The sequence below is a fragment of the Chelmon rostratus genome, chromosome 7 (genome assembly GCF_017976325.1).
Source record: "Chelmon rostratus isolate fCheRos1 chromosome 7, fCheRos1.pri, whole genome shotgun sequence".
Taxonomy (NCBI): domain Eukaryota; kingdom Metazoa; phylum Chordata; class Actinopteri; order Chaetodontiformes; family Chaetodontidae; genus Chelmon; species Chelmon rostratus.
The window spans coordinates 25,185,947-25,203,215 of record NC_055664.1 but is presented as its reverse complement, the minus strand read 5'-3'; the positions used below and the strand labels follow the sequence as shown (position 1 = coordinate 25,203,215).

At 41.4% G+C, this 17,269-nt stretch overlaps 1 protein-coding gene across 1 annotated transcript in view; it reads right to left on the bottom strand.

Annotated features, from left to right (window-relative positions):
• ryr1b (ryanodine receptor 1b (skeletal)) overlaps window positions 1-17,269 on the bottom strand; it is a 69,387-nt gene that overhangs the window by 42,593 nt on the left and 9,525 nt on the right. Inside the window, exons 2-31 of the mRNA XM_041940466.1 lie at window positions 14,390-14,509; window positions 14,198-14,299; window positions 10,601-10,675; window positions 10,417-10,495; window positions 9,935-10,047; window positions 9,722-9,821; window positions 9,401-9,497; window positions 9,240-9,314; window positions 8,725-8,881; window positions 8,429-8,593; window positions 8,008-8,129; window positions 7,624-7,810; window positions 7,291-7,426; window positions 7,093-7,188; window positions 6,640-6,758; window positions 6,240-6,373; window positions 5,825-6,066; window positions 5,538-5,730; window positions 4,556-4,772; window positions 4,368-4,472; window positions 3,783-3,886; window positions 3,589-3,672; window positions 3,338-3,497; window positions 3,069-3,213; window positions 2,719-2,924; window positions 2,102-2,276; window positions 1,711-1,919; window positions 1,279-1,625; window positions 639-774; window positions 235-395 (exon numbers count right to left, since the gene is read on the bottom strand). Coding sequence (XP_041796400.1) covers window positions 235-395; window positions 639-774; window positions 1,279-1,625; window positions 1,711-1,919; window positions 2,102-2,276; window positions 2,719-2,924; window positions 3,069-3,213; window positions 3,338-3,497; window positions 3,589-3,672; window positions 3,783-3,886; window positions 4,368-4,472; window positions 4,556-4,772; window positions 5,538-5,730; window positions 5,825-6,066; window positions 6,240-6,373; window positions 6,640-6,758; window positions 7,093-7,188; window positions 7,291-7,426; window positions 7,624-7,810; window positions 8,008-8,129; window positions 8,429-8,593; window positions 8,725-8,881; window positions 9,240-9,314; window positions 9,401-9,497; window positions 9,722-9,821; window positions 9,935-10,047; window positions 10,417-10,495; window positions 10,601-10,675; window positions 14,198-14,299; window positions 14,390-14,509 — 4,361 coding nt within the window. The remainder of the gene's footprint in view (window positions 1-234; window positions 396-638; window positions 775-1,278; window positions 1,626-1,710; window positions 1,920-2,101; window positions 2,277-2,718; window positions 2,925-3,068; window positions 3,214-3,337; window positions 3,498-3,588; window positions 3,673-3,782; window positions 3,887-4,367; window positions 4,473-4,555; window positions 4,773-5,537; window positions 5,731-5,824; window positions 6,067-6,239; window positions 6,374-6,639; window positions 6,759-7,092; window positions 7,189-7,290; window positions 7,427-7,623; window positions 7,811-8,007; window positions 8,130-8,428; window positions 8,594-8,724; window positions 8,882-9,239; window positions 9,315-9,400; window positions 9,498-9,721; window positions 9,822-9,934; window positions 10,048-10,416; window positions 10,496-10,600; window positions 10,676-14,197; window positions 14,300-14,389; window positions 14,510-17,269) is intronic.

Here is a 17,269-nt window from a genome sequence, read left to right as displayed (position 1 = left end):
AGGGGACCAAGTATTGAACTTTGAGGAACACCACGTGATATAAAACACAGGATCAAGCTCTTTATTGCTTCATTACTACTGTACTTATTCTGATAGTCAGGATTAGGTAGAGACAGGTTGGTTGACAAAACAATTCTCTGTATAAAACTTGGACGTAGTCTCTGTGACGCCACCTACATCTCTCCGAAGAGCCACTGTGAAGGTCAGTGACAGTGGCTTTGGCCATTGCCATACCTATCATGTATGTTGCCTTTGTCATCTCCCACAGTAACAGTGGCACAGCGAACTTTGGAGAGGTCAAAGGTTGGATCATACTGGTGGTAGTCAGGAGTGACCCAGCCAATCCACACACCAGAAGGCTCCTGGCCTGCAAAGATCCTCACAGAGTAGTAATACTGGAAATAGAGCAAGAAAATTAGGAATAAAATAAGACTCTTGAATAAGATGTCTGAGAGCAGTACTATATAATATATATTTAGAAATACAGTACTATAAAACAGTGAGATGAAGCCTAATACACAGTAAATTCCTATTGAGCAGGCTCAATCATCATGCCAGCCTGATCCATGGACTTTGCACAAACTGGTGGAAAATTTTTGACATTTAAATCTAGCATTAGCAGAGGATGTTGCGCTCACAGTGGTGGTATGAAGTATGATTTCAGGGTCATCTCTGTCATCTGGGACCACATCTTCCACCAAACGTGGCACTGTTGGAGGGGCAGGAGGGGGGGAAAGAGGTGTCATGGCAGCCTTCTTGGCCTTGGAGAAGAATCTAGTGTGCAGAGAAGATAACATACATTTGGAGTTTATTTTTAAGTGTACACTTTAATCTTATGGCTTATAACTGCTAAATGATGTTGAGGTATTTTTTGAAGAACTTAACTGAAACCAAATAATGTAACATTAGTGAACTGCATGCAGCACAAACACAAGCACTTACGAAAATAAAAAAGAAAACAAAGGGACAAAATAGGAAAATTGTCGACTGCTGTGTTGAGTCTAGCTGAGGACTTGTGCAATGCTTTTTAGGCACAGTTTGTAATGTAATCAAAGTTTTAAATTGTCACTCCTTGCAGGCAAAAAAAGAGAAGAATTATCACAACTGACAGCAAATTGCAACTCCACAGAGTCTCAATTAGTGGAGATAGGATACTCTTCTCTGACCCATGTTTTGTTTTACACTGAGTGGATGGAAGAATTCTTTACATAACAACCTGTGCCTTTAATTCTCTCCAGGCTCGATCCTCCACTATAAAACACAACCTGCCATACTTACCCTCTTTTCTTTCCCTTTTCTGACACTGTGTCCTTCTCATTTTCCACAGAGATCTCCTTAGGTACGGATGGCTCCTTCTTGTCCTCCTCCTGCTCCTTGCGACTGGCAGACTTTTTCAGAACTTCAAACTCTGAGTCGGGCTCCACCACTACCACTTCCTCCTCAGGTATGGTGAGGGCACGGGTGAGAGGGGTGGTGCCTGCCTGGATCTTGAAGGTCTCGTGGAACTGGACGGGCATGCTCAGTCTGAGGAATAGCATATCGGTATTGGCATTTTGCGAGCCAAAGGTCTTATGGGTCAGCTTCAGACAGGGGGCACTGTCCACAGTCCCATCCACACGGGAGACCTGGGAGACAACATGTTTAACGATAAATGAATAATCTTGTTTTAAATTTCAAGATCATTAACAATAAATATTACTAAGAAGTTACCTCAATATGATTGTGATCAGTGGGTACAGGCACAAACTGGGGCAAACTTTTACTGAACCACATGGTAGTGTCTCGCTTCATATTGATGGCAAAAGGTTCAAATCCTTCCTGCAGGCCACAGATGGCAAAGTAGCGCAGGCTGCTGACATTCCGACCAAGATTAATCCTTCCAACCTGAGACAGGCCCAGGGCGCACACTGGGATAAAACCTGAGGGGTAAAACCACAGGAAAGTAACTGGTATAAGTATTTTCTAATTTCTGTGAAGTTGTCCTAATATTTGACTATGAAGTGATGATTTAGGCCAAACAAGTTTTCTGTCAAGAGATGTTTCCCTTTCATTACAACAACAAATGCTGATCAAATATGATGAAATGATAATAAACTCTTACCTTCCCCGATTTCAATGTCTTTGAATGCCATCTCTGAGCCTGAGTCACTGATCAACATTTCCCCGTTGAGTGTGAACATGATGTTCATCTCAGTCAGATCAATCATACAACCAACAACATCACCAGACTGCCACTGGCGACCGAAGGGTTCATTGCCAATATGCCATCTTTGAGCCTGGAAAGTGTTATATCAATGAATCATCTTTAAAATACAACTTCCAATTTCCATTCAAAGCATAAAATCAGCGACCTCAGTGCCGGGCTACTGCGTACTCCAGTAATCTTTTCTGACTACTTAGGCTTGTCTTGGTATTTGTCTAAATGTTGATGTGACTTTTTTCCTTGCTATCTAAAAATGAAAAAAGTCATGATATAACTGCAGTTCAGTTTATTTTCAAGCCCTGCAAACAATTAAAGGGACTTCACATCCTCAAACTTCTATATTTCTATAAGTTTGATGGGCAAAGTAAAGAGTGGATTTACTGGATGGGATCCAAATCTCATCTGTATTTTGACAGTGACTTGTACTTGACAAGTACTTGATTTGCCCTCTCTGAACTTGATTAAATTGGACTGACAATGATTGAACTTCAGTGAACCTAAAGATGTGGACTCACCTTATTGCCATTAAATACGTAGGACAGTTCATCTGCTCCCAGCTCAGTGTCAGAGCGGACGTTAGGACGTGACCAGCCCACTCTCATCTCCCCTGTGGTTACTGCCTCAAACTCAAAGTACCACTTCCCTTGGGTGACAGCATACGACTTCTCTGCCCTGAAGATTCGTACCTTGTCGCCGCGGGTGTTCTCGAGGCCATGGCCAGCTGCAGTGACAGAGGGAAAAGATGACAGATAACATGAGGAAGGATGGAGACACTGGAGGTGTCCTCAGTGGGGCTGAGGAACTTAGAATTTGCATGATATTATGCATTCAATCCACAGATTGTCATGAAACATGAACTTACTGCTCTCCTGATCTGGAGGCTCAATGTTGTAGCCATAGCCAATGAGGGTGCGGACAGCGTTGTTAACACTGTCCCGGTTGGTTTTTTTAGTTCTCTCGTCCAGCAGGTTGTATGGTACCAAACGAGGGTTTCGCTTATTTAAGATGTCCTTGAAAGCATAACAGTATACAACTTGAAATGAAATTCTAGAAATAAAAATCTACAAAAGGTGATTATTTGTGTATCTTATTTACAAAAAATCATTAAAACAGTGGAATAGCAGCATAGCTTACCTGCACGATACTGTAGGTCCATCCTTGCCGTACCCGGTCCCTTGCCCAAACATTATGCCCATTTTCTGCCAGTTTTTCTACAAGCTGGTTCTGGTTTGGTGTCAGTTTGACATGGCTGAGGTCAAGGGGGGCAGGCTTGTATCCATTAGTCATCACATAGCTAGAGGACAAACAATTTTATATTCATATATATATAAAAGATAATGCACAATGTTAGCTTCATACAGCCAAAAATATCTTTGTTGTCATACGTCTTGGGCAACTTGATCTTCTTAAGGTTCTCCTCTGCTTTCTCGTCACCCATACCAACATGGCAACCCAGTGCCAGAAGAGTCCTGTGGGATAACAAGGACACAGGCATCGATAATTGTGTTCAAGGACGTAAAATTCCTCATTTGGCCTTCACGTTTCTCAAACCTCTGCAGAATCTCAGTTAGAAACTCACTTGAGAGTCTCGCCAGACATCTGCAGGTTGTAGTTCCTCTCTGGTTCAGGGAGACTCTGGAAGTCCACCAGACAAGGATGGAGTTTCTTGTTGTCATCCCTGAACTGTGGAGGAAGATGACGCACCATTGGTTACTCACCAATTAATGTATGCTTTGTTTGCGTCAACAGACCCTCTACTTGTGTCATATACATACTCACTATATGCATACTTCTGTCATAAAGATTCATTTCAGCCTAAAAAGGGGGTGAGTTTGGGTGTGTTCAGCCTCCACTACGTCTCTGCACTATACCAGATATTTGAAATGGGTATCATTGTTCTCACACTCTGTTAAAATTGAAGATATTGATTAAGATTTTTGGAAAATAAGAACCTATTTTGAGAAAATGATAAGTCACATTCTGGGCCCCCATATTAAACAATGAACTGCAGTCTGAATTTTATTGAAAAATAAATATATACAATTGTGTTTTGAAATATCCACCCTCACATTACTCAAGAGCTCCAAATCATATAAATCTGATGTTGTCAAATCAATATTCCTGCACTGTTGCTTCTGTATTGCAGTGCTGACTCCATACTCACAGTCCCGTAGGTCCAGCCCTGCTCAATACGGGTGACAGCCCAGAGCTCGTGAATATTCTCTGCAAGCTTCTCTCGGATGCGCTCCAAGTGCGGAGGCAACACGATCTATTCAGCAAAGGAAAGTCAGCAAACAAAGAGAAACTAATATTTTAATAATGTAAGTCTGATTTTAGGTTCAGGACTTTTACCTGGACAGTGTCCACAGGGCAGGGGGTGAACGAGGTGTGTGTGAGGGACAGGGTAGGACCCAGCAGGTTGCGCACGCCACTGAAGTCATGCTTGTACTCCTTGATGGGCTCAATACGCATCCTCTCTCTTGGCAGCAGAGCCTCATAGCACGGGGCATATCCAGGCGGGGGCATGAATTTGAAATCTCCATGTCGACCACCAAGGAGGAACCGAGCCCTGAGGACAGAAACAGAGAGTCTTTATCTATTTGATAGAGAGATCTTTATATCCAACTAAGTCCTTTGTGGACTTCTGTAGTACATAAAGGGACTACAAAGCACATAAAGATCTGTGGCAGCAGATTTTTGTATACTACATAATTCCTTTGTGGCAACAATGCCTTGATCTTTGTAAGACTCGTAATAAAGAAAACATTGATCTAATTTCTGTGCCAAATCCTGAGCCTGTGTTTTCTTCCCTGCTCCCATCAGTCAATTCACCATTAGCCCCATCTCAGCACTGTGAGGGATCATTACACACAGCAGCTGTAAAATCTCCTCTGGGAGGCAAGATACAGTAGGTTTTAGAGGGATTATTAGAGAGATAATTACTCTGGGTTACTTGAGAAATACTTGTAAAGATTTAAGTGCATTTATAGAATTCCAATTGAAAGAATTAAAAGTCATGTAAAATGCAGGACTGTTTGAAGCTAAATTTATAATTTAAAATATTCTGCTATTTGTTTCTGCCAGTTTTGTATTGTCTTTTGAATTACTTCGCCATTTTACATGTGTATTCAAATGGTATTAAATCACAGAATTTTAAAAGCTGACAACCTCCGAAGAAACTAATAAACCAGCCTCTGCACCAGCCTCTGCACTACATTGTATTAAGATTTGTTAATTTACTATTGTACTGGTTAAATAAAGAAATTAACATGCAAAATGAATCAACAGAAAATGATAAAAATTAATATAGGAACTGACTTTATTTTGTACTTACTTGACTCCAGCAGAGAAGCTGATGACAGGAAAGAAGAGGCCGTCCACATTGAAGTTTTCAAACATGCCCTGAACTGGATGGCCATTGATACGGAAGGAGATACTGGGCACGCTCAGATCCAGACAGCAGCTGACAACATCATCTGCAGCCAGGGTGTGTGCATTGGGGGAAGCCACCTGGCGGGGTACGGTACCTGAACAGCAGAGCAGAGAGCGAGGAAGTCATGTAACAAGACATGCAGCATCATGGAAAGTTGCACAGTAAATAAATCAGAAGAGTCACCTTACCTGACCATAGATGCAGCCCATCAAAGCCATAGGAGTAGAGGTCATCTCCCACACCATTGCCTCCCCAGCCTTCTCCTCCTCCAGGGTAGGGGCTGTAGCCCTCGGTCATGGCCCATCCCACACGCAGGTGGGTAGCCTGTGCTGTCACAAAGGGTTCTACGTAGTCTACCATCATCTCGTAGTACCACTTCTTGTACTGCGTGGACCCCTCACATGTACCGAGGAAGATGTTTGGCCTGACACTGAGCACAAAAGAAAAAATAAATCAGAATCGGCTTTATTAAATCAACATTAAAAGCAATTTGACAGACTGGTTGATGACTTAGAAAAACATGAGTTACATAACAGAAGAGACCTGTCAAATGACAGTGTGTACCTTTTGTATGGTTGAACAACTTAACAGCAATTGAAGTACCTGGTGACATAGTTTACAATGTTGGTCTGCAGCAAGAGGTCACGACCCGGAAGCAGATTTTCAGTGATGAGGTTCTGGTTGGACCTCACAGCTACACCATTACACACACAAAGAGAGCGCAAGACATCCAGGACCTAAAGGCAGACATTACTGTCAACTCTGTGCTTCAATGTGGCAGAGCAGAGCAACCAATCAATACTTTCATCCACTGGCAGCAATTATAAAAACAAGAAATTCTTTCATGATGTTTTATGTATGATTTCAGGATGCTGTAAGGTCCCAAGTCACCACCTGCAAAACTGTCTGATTAAGTAGGCAACCATGCCAGCTGGAGCCAATTAATTTGCAGTCAGCTAATGTTGCTCTCCCACCATGTTCCTGGCAGTAAGAAAAGACAAACCTTGTGGTTCCTTCCATGCTTGTCCAGGAGAGAGATGATAGATTTAATGTGGTTCTCCTGGATGATGTTCAGAACCTCAGGGCTTTCAATTAGCACACAGTACAGCACCTCAAGAATACCTAAAAGTATACAGAGCAGGAATATGATCATTTCTTAGCATTTTTTAGAAAGGTTACTGCATGCATAAGAGACAATAATGAAGCAATGAAGCAAATATATTAAGGCATCATTAATAATCATATAAATAGATAAAATGGCTTCAAGATCAACTACATAAAATACATCTATCAAAGTGTAAAAACGTTGACTGGGTAATGCAGAGATTTGTGCCTGATGATATCCTAATCATAACAGTTTAAGGTGTATCTAATAACTACAACTACTACAACTCAACTCTAATTTGTGAGATGCAACAGTATATAATAAGTAGAGTAAGTGAGACACATCTGATACCTGAAGAGGCCTCCAGACGGTCCAGCTTGCTGACCAGCCAGTCCAGGTTGTCACAGAACAATGCGCAATTAGATCGATTCCCCCTGATTAGAGAAGCTGTTCAGTGGAGACACAGAGTGAAAATAATGTTGCTTTATTCCATGCAGACAGCATTTCATATGCACTTCATGTTTTCAAAGTTAAGAGTAATTTTACTACCCAGCAGCTCATAAAGGAGGTTTACAATCTCCTTCCAGGACTCAGCGGCTTCCTCCCCAGCAAATTCAGAGAAGTGGGCAGCAGTGTTGTACACATTCAGGCGGTCAATGCACTCCAGCACAATGGTGATCATTCCCTGAGTAACACAACAGAAATACATGAAGGGACCAGGTAGGTTATGCAGTTAACAAACCTGCATGAGGGCATACAAGTCCTCAGTGGTGTCAAAAATTCCTCTTTGCATAGCAAATTTATTTTAGTTATAGGAACAGACAGTAAAAATCAATAGATATGGAAAGTCTGAGGCTGTATGAGGATGTGGGTGCAGATTACCTCCTCTTGGAAGAGGTTCTGCCGGTTGCGGAGGGAGCGAAGTTTGGTCTGCTTCTCCTCATGCTCCAGTTCCTCCTCCGGAGGACGGAAGTAGAAGATGAGATCCTGAAGAGAAAGGATGACCCCCTCCAGAGGAAGTGACACAGCCCCCGGTGATTTGTTCTTCCCACTCAGAGAGTCCAGACCCCTGGAGGAACACAAATAAATCAGGAATAAACCTCATAGTTTTCATGTTTCAAAACAAAATATGGTCACATTAAAACACTGTCAGGTACTATAAACACATGAGAGAATATTTCAACTGTTCAGCAGTTCTGACCATCACTGTATTGTGTCAAAAAGAAGTATTTTTGGTACCCAGCATTTGAAAATGTATGTACTTACTTGATGAATTGCCTGAATAGGCCCATAGTGCTATAAATCATTCGAGCAGCCTGAGACTCTTCAGTTTGGGAGCGGGACACAGTTAGGGCATCATCCATATGACCCTCCTGGTGCAGAATGACCTGGGGACACAGGCAACATCATCATTTTACTGATGACACGCCACAGTTCTCTCTGTCCTTCTCCTACGAGGTTTCTGGCAGCTGTGTCGTGTAACAGATACTGAGATATAAACCCAAATCTTCAATATAATATATACTGTATCTACTAATATGTCTGACTTTTACAAATCATTAAAACACATAGAGTTTCAACCAAACAATCACAAATGAAATGTACACATAATCTGCACTAACTTAGCTTTTGCTGCTATATTAAGACAGTTTTTTTATCTTATTTGATCCCCAGGGTTGAATCGAACCTTTCTCTTCATCATTCCCAAACGAGCAGCTTTGGCATCCAGGGCGGCATATGTGAGCCACAGGCCTGTGGAAACATGCTGGACGAAGCACATGGACTCTCCATACTTTATCTCTGGAATGCCCATTCCCTCAACATCACGCTTCTGAGCCACGTCCACCTTCTCCTGCTCAGGGGAACCAGAAGGAAAGAGGGGGTGGGAGATAATCATAGAGAGGCGAATGAGATAAGAAATCACAACATAAAAACAGACAGAAACCAAACGCAAGAAACCAGAGGAAGTGGACTAACTCTGACCTTTGAAATTCGGAAGCAGAAAGCAGATAGTTTGGTGTTGGCCCTCTCTGGGTCGACCACCAACAGACCCTTCTCCTCATCCAGACACAGGTACCGGCCTGTGGTGATGTGGCGAATACGGAAAGACTGCCCCCACTTCATGTGGCTACCGCTCCAGCTGCAGGCAGACATCGAATAAAACTCCAACATATTATCAAAAGGCCAATTAAGTTGGCCTTTTGATACTGTTATTCTCTGGTGTTTGTTGTTGAAAATGTTTAGGTAATTCTTTCACTAGTTTTTAGTTGTCATCCTCTTCTCCCTTTCCCCATAAGTTTTCTATTTTTTTCAACTGCCATCTTAATAAAGGGGAAGAACCCTTAAAAAAATGTTTAAAGACATGACTGGTGAAATAAGAAGTTACGATGCAAAGTATGCCAACTGGAAGACTATAACTCAAAAAAAACAATCTGTCAACAAGCATATCTGGCACAAATTCCATATTCATTTAGCAAATGCCTTGAGGGGGCAATCACCTGATTCTGAGGGGTTCCAACCTCCACAGGGATCGAGCCTGGCTGCACACAGCACCACCTTCATAATGAGCCATCCTGAGTCAGAGCAGAGACACATACGGTCAAGTGGTATCAGAAAAACAGGATGATTGGATGCTCAGACCCACTCTGCTTCCTCGTACCTGCGCTTTTCCTCTCCTTCTTCTGGTGTAGCGATGGCCAGACATTCGTCCATGTGGCCGTGGAACAGCCTGAGAACATGACCCCCAGTCAGAAACCCTGAGAAGAGGAATTCACACTATAATGGGCGTGCATATTGAGTGGCAGTTCTGATAGCACCCAATATGCCAACAATTGATACTTGGAAATAAAACAACAAAATGTGTAGATCATCTGCATATATCAATGTGTGCATATGTGTATGAGTATTGTGTGTTTGAAAGGTTTCCAGAGATGCACAGCATTGGTGGCTGTTGATCAAAATGTGTAAATCAGGTTTGTACCCTCAGCTAGTTCACATCCTGAACTAATTGGATTCATGTTCCACAGCGTCTGCATGAAGGAGGCATCCACCATCAGATCTCCACTGGCGTAAGACAGGTGCTGAGGACAGAGGACAAGAAGTGGATGGAAAAAGATGGAGTTTAGCACAGCGTATACGTGTCTAAAGCCTCCATTGTGTAACAGCAAAGTGGATGGAGTATGAAGATGCTTACCAGGTATCGCTCAGAGGACACACTGACGAGGATGAGGTCATCACCCACCCTCACCTTTTCACCTTCTGACCTTTGCTTTGAAGCTGGATGAATGGTCCACCAACATGCCTCACCTGCAAGACGAGGAAGAACAAAAAACAACCTAAATTTCCCCCTTGAGATCGACGGGTACGTTCACTCAAAATATCGTTAAACAAAAAACAAAAACCCTGCATGTTTACTTACAACATACTGCTCCCTCACAGTAAATCACAACAATGTTTATACTTCTCAAATTACAGTGTGAAAGAAATATACTGCTATAGAGGATATGCACCGCTGACTATAATAGCTCAAGAAGGCCGACTCAACAAAATACAAACAACATACAACAATTACTATAAACAATGCTACTAGAGGATAATGAGTCTGAGTGATCAGTTAAATGCAGGCCTAGAGTATTCTGCTGTATTGTGAAAAATGATTTCCACATTTGGTTTTACCAGTGGAATCTTCTTGTAAGCCCACGTCAAAGGCCAGCTTGTCTGTGAGTGACCGAGATGTAGTCAAACAGCTCAGGTACTGTGGAGGTAGATGACCAGAAGTTTGACAAAATGCAACAAAATTTGGATGAAAATGACAGTAATAAATGGAATTAAAACAATCTTTGTCTTTGTCCAGTCTTACCATGCCTGAGTGGTTGTGTCTCAGAAGGATGGCGTGACCGTACAGCAAGGTACGATGACCTCCACCTTGGGACGACTGGAGGTGAAGAGGACAGAGAAATATTTAACAGAAAAGCCTGACAAGACTTGTGCATCAAATAGACCTTGAGTCAGTAAGGGAGGAAAACAAGGAGATATTTCAGAAGATCCAGAGTTATGAAGAACACATATTTAAAAAGAGTCTGAACTGTCAATAACTGTAAATGACACATCATCAACAACTTCTATGTATGCCAAAGGTTTAACATCTAATTTTTAAGAAGAAAAAAAAAACAAGTCTAGAAACAATACTTATGTGAGTCATTTGGAGACAAAAATTATTAAACAATATTAATTAAAATCTCCACAACACTGAGCAATGACTTCTCCCCCAAGCAATTACTGTACAGAACATTTTGGGGTCCATTTTCATACAAATACAAGAAAATAAAAAGAAACACATAAATTACAAAGCAGCGTAAAGATATTGCTGAAAAATGGGTCAATTCTATGCTATGAATCATTATCCTCAGACAAGGTATCACAATGATGTGACTGATGAAGTTTGCCACAATGCAAAACAAACTTAAAACTTTGCATCCAGTCCCAACAGATTATATCTCACATAGCGGAAAACATAACATTAATCCACCCTAACTTTTCTCAACATCCAGCGAGGACGTGATGAGAAAACACAATTACTGCAACAGTTATAGATTAGATTAATCAAAGCAAGCATTTAGTTTAGCCAAGAGAAAGATAATGTTTAGCGGTTCATTGGGTTAAGCACCCATAATCCATTGGGATGAGACAAGGGCAAGTATGTCAAGTGGTGGCCCTGGTCCGCATTAGCACCAGGCTTGGTTAGGACAGGTGGCGGCGTGTGATTTCCCAAAGTTAGAATTAGGTTTACGGTAAGAGTTGGTGTTATGTATTTAGTGGCTGGTGAAAACATTATGTCAGTGAGGTTCCTCACGAGTACAGACAGACAAATGTTTGAGTGTGTGTGTTTTAAAAGGAGACAGGCCTGTCCAGAGCTCTGGGGGTGTCTGGTTTCCCCGCACACTCCTGACAGAGGTGGGTGGGACCCTCCACATGCTATTCTCATCCTCCTGCTCACCATTAAAAAGGCCTGGCTCATCCACATCTTCCAACTTCTATGAGGCTAGAAGTTGCCCAAGCTAGTGACAATAATCAACTACTTAAATACTGCAAATAGAGGACTTCTCTTAAAGCCATCTTAAACTTTCTTAGCCGGAGACAGACAAGGCTTCTTTCGCCTGCCTTTTACAAACTTGAAACATGGGGTTTTCTGTCCATATTCTTAGTCTCCAGTATAACAAGGAGCTTGCATTTTATTGCCGTATGTTACCGTAAACTGGGAATGAAAGTTAGCTGGAGTAGGGACAAAAACCACATTACCATGCTTTCCAAACAATTAAAGAGAGCAACTATTGGGAAATGTTTGAGAACTGAAAGCTAGTAGTACAGAAGTCAATCTATCTTTGAATACTGAATTCTTACAATACATGACATCAGTATGTGATATTAAATGCTACATATTGGCACTTTTCCTCCCTTTTTAGTTTGTGGTTTCAAACATATTCCAAAGCACCTGTTGACAACCCATCAACTCTTTGCTTTAAACTACAGTTAAAACTAAATAAAGGCAAGAGGATTTTTTTTTTGAGTTATATAAAAACACAATACTATAAGTACTTTTGGTTGCCTTGCATTCTGCTTGGTAAATTGATGAATATGCAAATACATCAGAATGATGTGATTTCACAGATGTTTGGCTAGTTTTCCGCTCGAAAAGACAAAAACACCCCCAAACAACAACATTTTTACATTATATATTTTGTGGATTTCCATGTCTTTACGGTAATTAAGGTCTACAGTTGAATTACATTCAGTTTTTGCAGAAGTATGAAAGCATGTTCTGTACAAAAGCAGGAACAGAAATTTGTTTGACATAACAAAGGATGAACAACGAACAATGTGCTGAAACAAAGGGCAGAACATCAAGCAAGGTAAGGTCATGTTTATGATTAGGGCATCAGGATGAATGTGTTGGTGATATTTCTAAATGAAATGCAAAAGGATGATGCATTGTGACACCTTGCTACATCTGCTTGCTATTGTTAGATAGATGCATAATTGAGCTGTAATAAATGCAAGGATACTTATTAGAAAATACTGTTCACTTCAGCCTCAACACTAGCCTTTAAACAGCAGATTCTGCCAGTTTCAGTCAAATAAATCAAATATTTTAATAAAGCTTAATTATTTTACCAGCAACTATGTAGTTTTTAGTAGATAAAGAGCAACTCAGCATAAAAGATTCATCTAAAGACAATGGACCCCATCAGTTTCTGTAGCTGAAAATTAATGACAGGCGTACAGAGTGACCACCACCTTGAGGTGAGGGTTTAACAGATATGAGCCGAGACGTGTGAATGATACAGCACTATTTCATTCAATAGGACATCCAGTGGGCAACAGGACAGGAACGAGGACAGTTGCCAGGTTGGTTGGGACACACGTTACAGGAAATTAAGACATGTTAACAGACATACCCATTTGTCCAAATCGACTGCCTGCTTGGCAGAGAGCAAGAAGGGAAGGGGAGGGGAGGTGGTGTCAGATAACAAGTAAAAAAAAAAAAAATCATAACAAAAAAAGCAAAGAGAAACTTGATCTGTGGTGCTCACATAGACTGAAGCATCATGATGTACAATACCCTGATCAACTTCAAAGCCAAATAGGAATTATTGCATTTATGTTTAAAGCCAAATAGGAATTATTGCGTTTATTATTGCATATATAAAATATATAAACAAAACTTTATAAACAAAGCAAAAAAACAACAACACATATATAGTAATAATAATGGAAGAAAAATGTGTTACCAATATGGGTTTCAAAGCTGGGCTAAACAGATAAAAGCTGGTCAAATATAAAAATCATCTTTAAGAAATATGCTTGGTTCCACAGAAGTCCTGTCCCACAATGAGGGCAGGACCTCTGAGATTTCAGTCAGCTTTTAATACTGCATAAGATAGAGCCACCTTTAATGGAGCATCAAACTTTTGTGCTATTCTAAACGAAACAGCTCTTTGTTATGTACTGGATGCAGAGATTAAATTGGCGTTAGTTTTCTTTAGTAGCTCTGAGTAAGATAGATAGTAGATATACCATAGAGTTCCTCTCAGTGAAAGGTACTGAGGAATACTAAACTAAAATTGCATGCATAGGCAAAGCTGTCAACAAAACCAGATTCTCTATCTCAAACCTGCATCAGCAAACCCAGTTGAAATTGTAGAATTTAAATCCTTTGACAGTGAGAGGGACAGGAGACAGGTGCAGCAGGACACATTGTAAAAAAAAAACAGATACATTTTTATCTGTCAGAAAGAATGGGGGAAATCTTTCTACCAAAATCTATCTCTCTACCATTTGCCTTTCATGAGTCATATCCCTCTAAAGCACCTTCATCTCTCAAACGCCTGCAAAAAATTATGCCTCCACCCCCTTTCCATATATTCATCATTTCTTCACTTCTGTTTTTAAGTCCTACCTCGGTCATCTCCACCGTGTTGGCCAACATCTCCTGCAGAGCGCGGACCGACAGGGACTGCTCCAGAATGAAGGTACATATGGCTAGGTCCGGGGGCACATTCTGCAAATGTATAAACAGCACAGAGGTAAAACAAAGTTGATAAAACAAGGTTACATAAAGCACAGGACAAACAAAGGTAGGAGTTCTTACCTGAGCATTGGATGTGGTTTCTAGGAAGCAGAGGCGGTTTCCAAAGCCCTCGCAGGACAGACATAGTTTAATCTGCTCCTTCAGGACGGAGGCAGTGCACTGCAGAACGACCTGGTCATCCTGCACCCAAAACACAATCAAACACTTAGGGACACATTTGAACATGCTCTCATCTTTCATTTTAGGGCATGTTATTTAATGCTCCTGCAACTAATTTGGGCTTACAATCATACACTTATTTGCTTTACATCAGATTTTTGCTGCTGGCTCTTCCTGCTATACCTGCTTTTTCAAATTTCAGCGCACACTGTCAGGTGTTTTTAGAGCAATTCTTGAATAAAACTGGCTTGACTTGGCATTTTGTGCAGGCATTTGTTCTTTGAATAGAATGAAATGAAAATAGGCACTTGCTGCACAGCATGCAATGACTATAAAAATGTTGTGTTTATGTCCTACAAGGGCACAATCAAACTTATATGCTATGTGTTATGTATACTTTTGTATACACGATTAAAAAAATTCCAACTTATTAATGAACTTTGCAGTGGGGCTCTGAATCATCATCTCTGCTAGACTGGATAGTCGTTTCTCACCCAGATAAGTTTATTATATCTTTGAATGTATTTTCTTCTTTTAGTGACTTAATCCATCACAGCGTATGTTAAATTTGCATTAGTTTCTGTCAAAGTTGTATTATTGTAATTCCAACTTAAACTACACTGACATACAACAATAAATGAACTTGACACATGACATGATGTTCACTGTGATGGATTGCACAACTAAAGAGAGTTTTAAGTTTCAATAAATAAAAAGCCATGGCTACCTGCAAAGTAGAAAAAATGCATGAAAAAATCTGAAATTCAAAATGGTCAGCAGGAATATGCACATATTCAGTGGTTAAGAAGCAAAAACGGGCAAAAACACTGCCATGGTCTTTTAAATGTCCAGTTGAGAAGACTTCAAACAGTTCCTCTCAGCAAATAGACACACACAACTCAATTCCTCAAGCAGAATGCTAACAGACAGTAATTTGTTGCTCCTCGTCAATGCCCGGACCCTCCAGAGTCTGGTGTAAATACAGCAATAAACACCCCCTCCTCTATGAAACCCACACCTGACACTGACACATTCTCAGCTGCTCCTTCTACTCAGTCATTATGTAAATGGCTCTGTCACTTAACCTGACAAATATTCCTTTCTACAATTCTGGAGAGATTCCTGACTTTTCTCTCCTCTCATCGAACAACTAATGAATCACTCTGTCTTCTCGCTCTTGACCTGCTCGCTGTCTCGCGCTGGTGATTCAGCACCACCGATGTGTCATGACTTAGTGTTTAGGAGAACAGGCAGGCACTTAAAAGCGAGGTCGAGGGCAGAATGTTTGCATGTCTATGTCTATGGCACACCAGGAAAATGGAAAGTAATGCAGATCAGTGACCTCATAACATCTACTCCCCTTTTATACCCAGAGGCCTCTAGTGTTTCGCTGGCTGAAGAGTGCCCCCTCTTCCTTTGGTGGGGCTATCATCTATCTCTCCTCAGCCCTGAAATGTCTCCTCTGTCCTGTCCTTCCGTTCCCTGCTTTGCACTCTGGAAAGTGGAGCAATGTGCCTTCTCTCCTTCACTGCAGACATGAGCAACTCCACTTGATATGCAAATCAAGTGTTACTAAAACTGTACATGGACTACACAAACATAAAGCTAAAGTTGTGAATAATAGAGGTTGGGTGCAAAAGAGAGATCAAGTTCTCAACAATGCTAAAACATAACGGTGGAATATCTTTCTCCCCCTCCTTCGTACAACGGCAATAACTACCACTCACACAACTGCAGAGTTTCAGACCGGTAGCTACATATACACACTACACCGACATGGATCGTTGTTTATCAGCACTGAACATAAATTATGACTGTTCTGAGACATCACTGCAGAGAAGTTGTAAGGTCAGAGAAAAAGCTCTGCTGAAGTGGGCTGAGCAAGAAGGGTAAATTGGGCTAAACTGGCCATGTTTTGAGGACAGCGCATACAGACTCAGACTGCAGTCCCCATTAAGGAGATAGGGCTGAGCTTGAGAGTGTCTAAAAGCAGACTGAAGTAACCAAGTGACTCATTGCTCCAAGACAAGACGTGCGATCGGATGACAACCGTAGGCGAAATATGCCCCAACGTTATACAGCAGTCCTTCCGTCTATTTCTACAGCCACAGTCTCGCATGGCAGACTTACTCCGCTTCAATCACTCTACCTCTGTAGGCAAGATCAAGGCAAATGACCCATAGGAAGACTGAGAGCTCAAGGGTTCAGACACTAGACAGCCACAGAGCCTGCAGAGGAAATTTTTACAGCAGAACAAACTGAAAATCCTTGTGGAAACGGTGTGTGGACGTCATACAACCAATATTTATCATAGTAAGAAAGATGAGGAACCAACTTTTCATTCTTCAAATCCACAGACTTGATTGTGAAACTGTTTACAGTGCACTGTGAAGTGCATCAGCAACAACAGAGCCGTGCCCTTCCAAGAGTCACACTGTGTGAATCACTCCCAATTTGACCACGTGAAAAGCTGACTTGGAGACCACACGAACCCTTGGGATTAACTCACCCTTATATTAATAGAGGCAGCTTTTAGGATTTAAAGGATGAGCATTTGACGGTTTATTATAAGACAACCACAACTCTTGATTATCTGTAAATCTCACATTACCGTATCTGCCGGAGCCAAGACAGGTAGGCAGTTGTCACCCACCTGACCCGCCGCTTTTCTACCTGGGAAGTGGGCGAAGACGTGCACATGAAAAGCATTTGATGCCCCATCAACATGATGGGTGTGGGGTTACAACCAAACCAAGTTTGGACTTAGCGGCTGAAGCATCT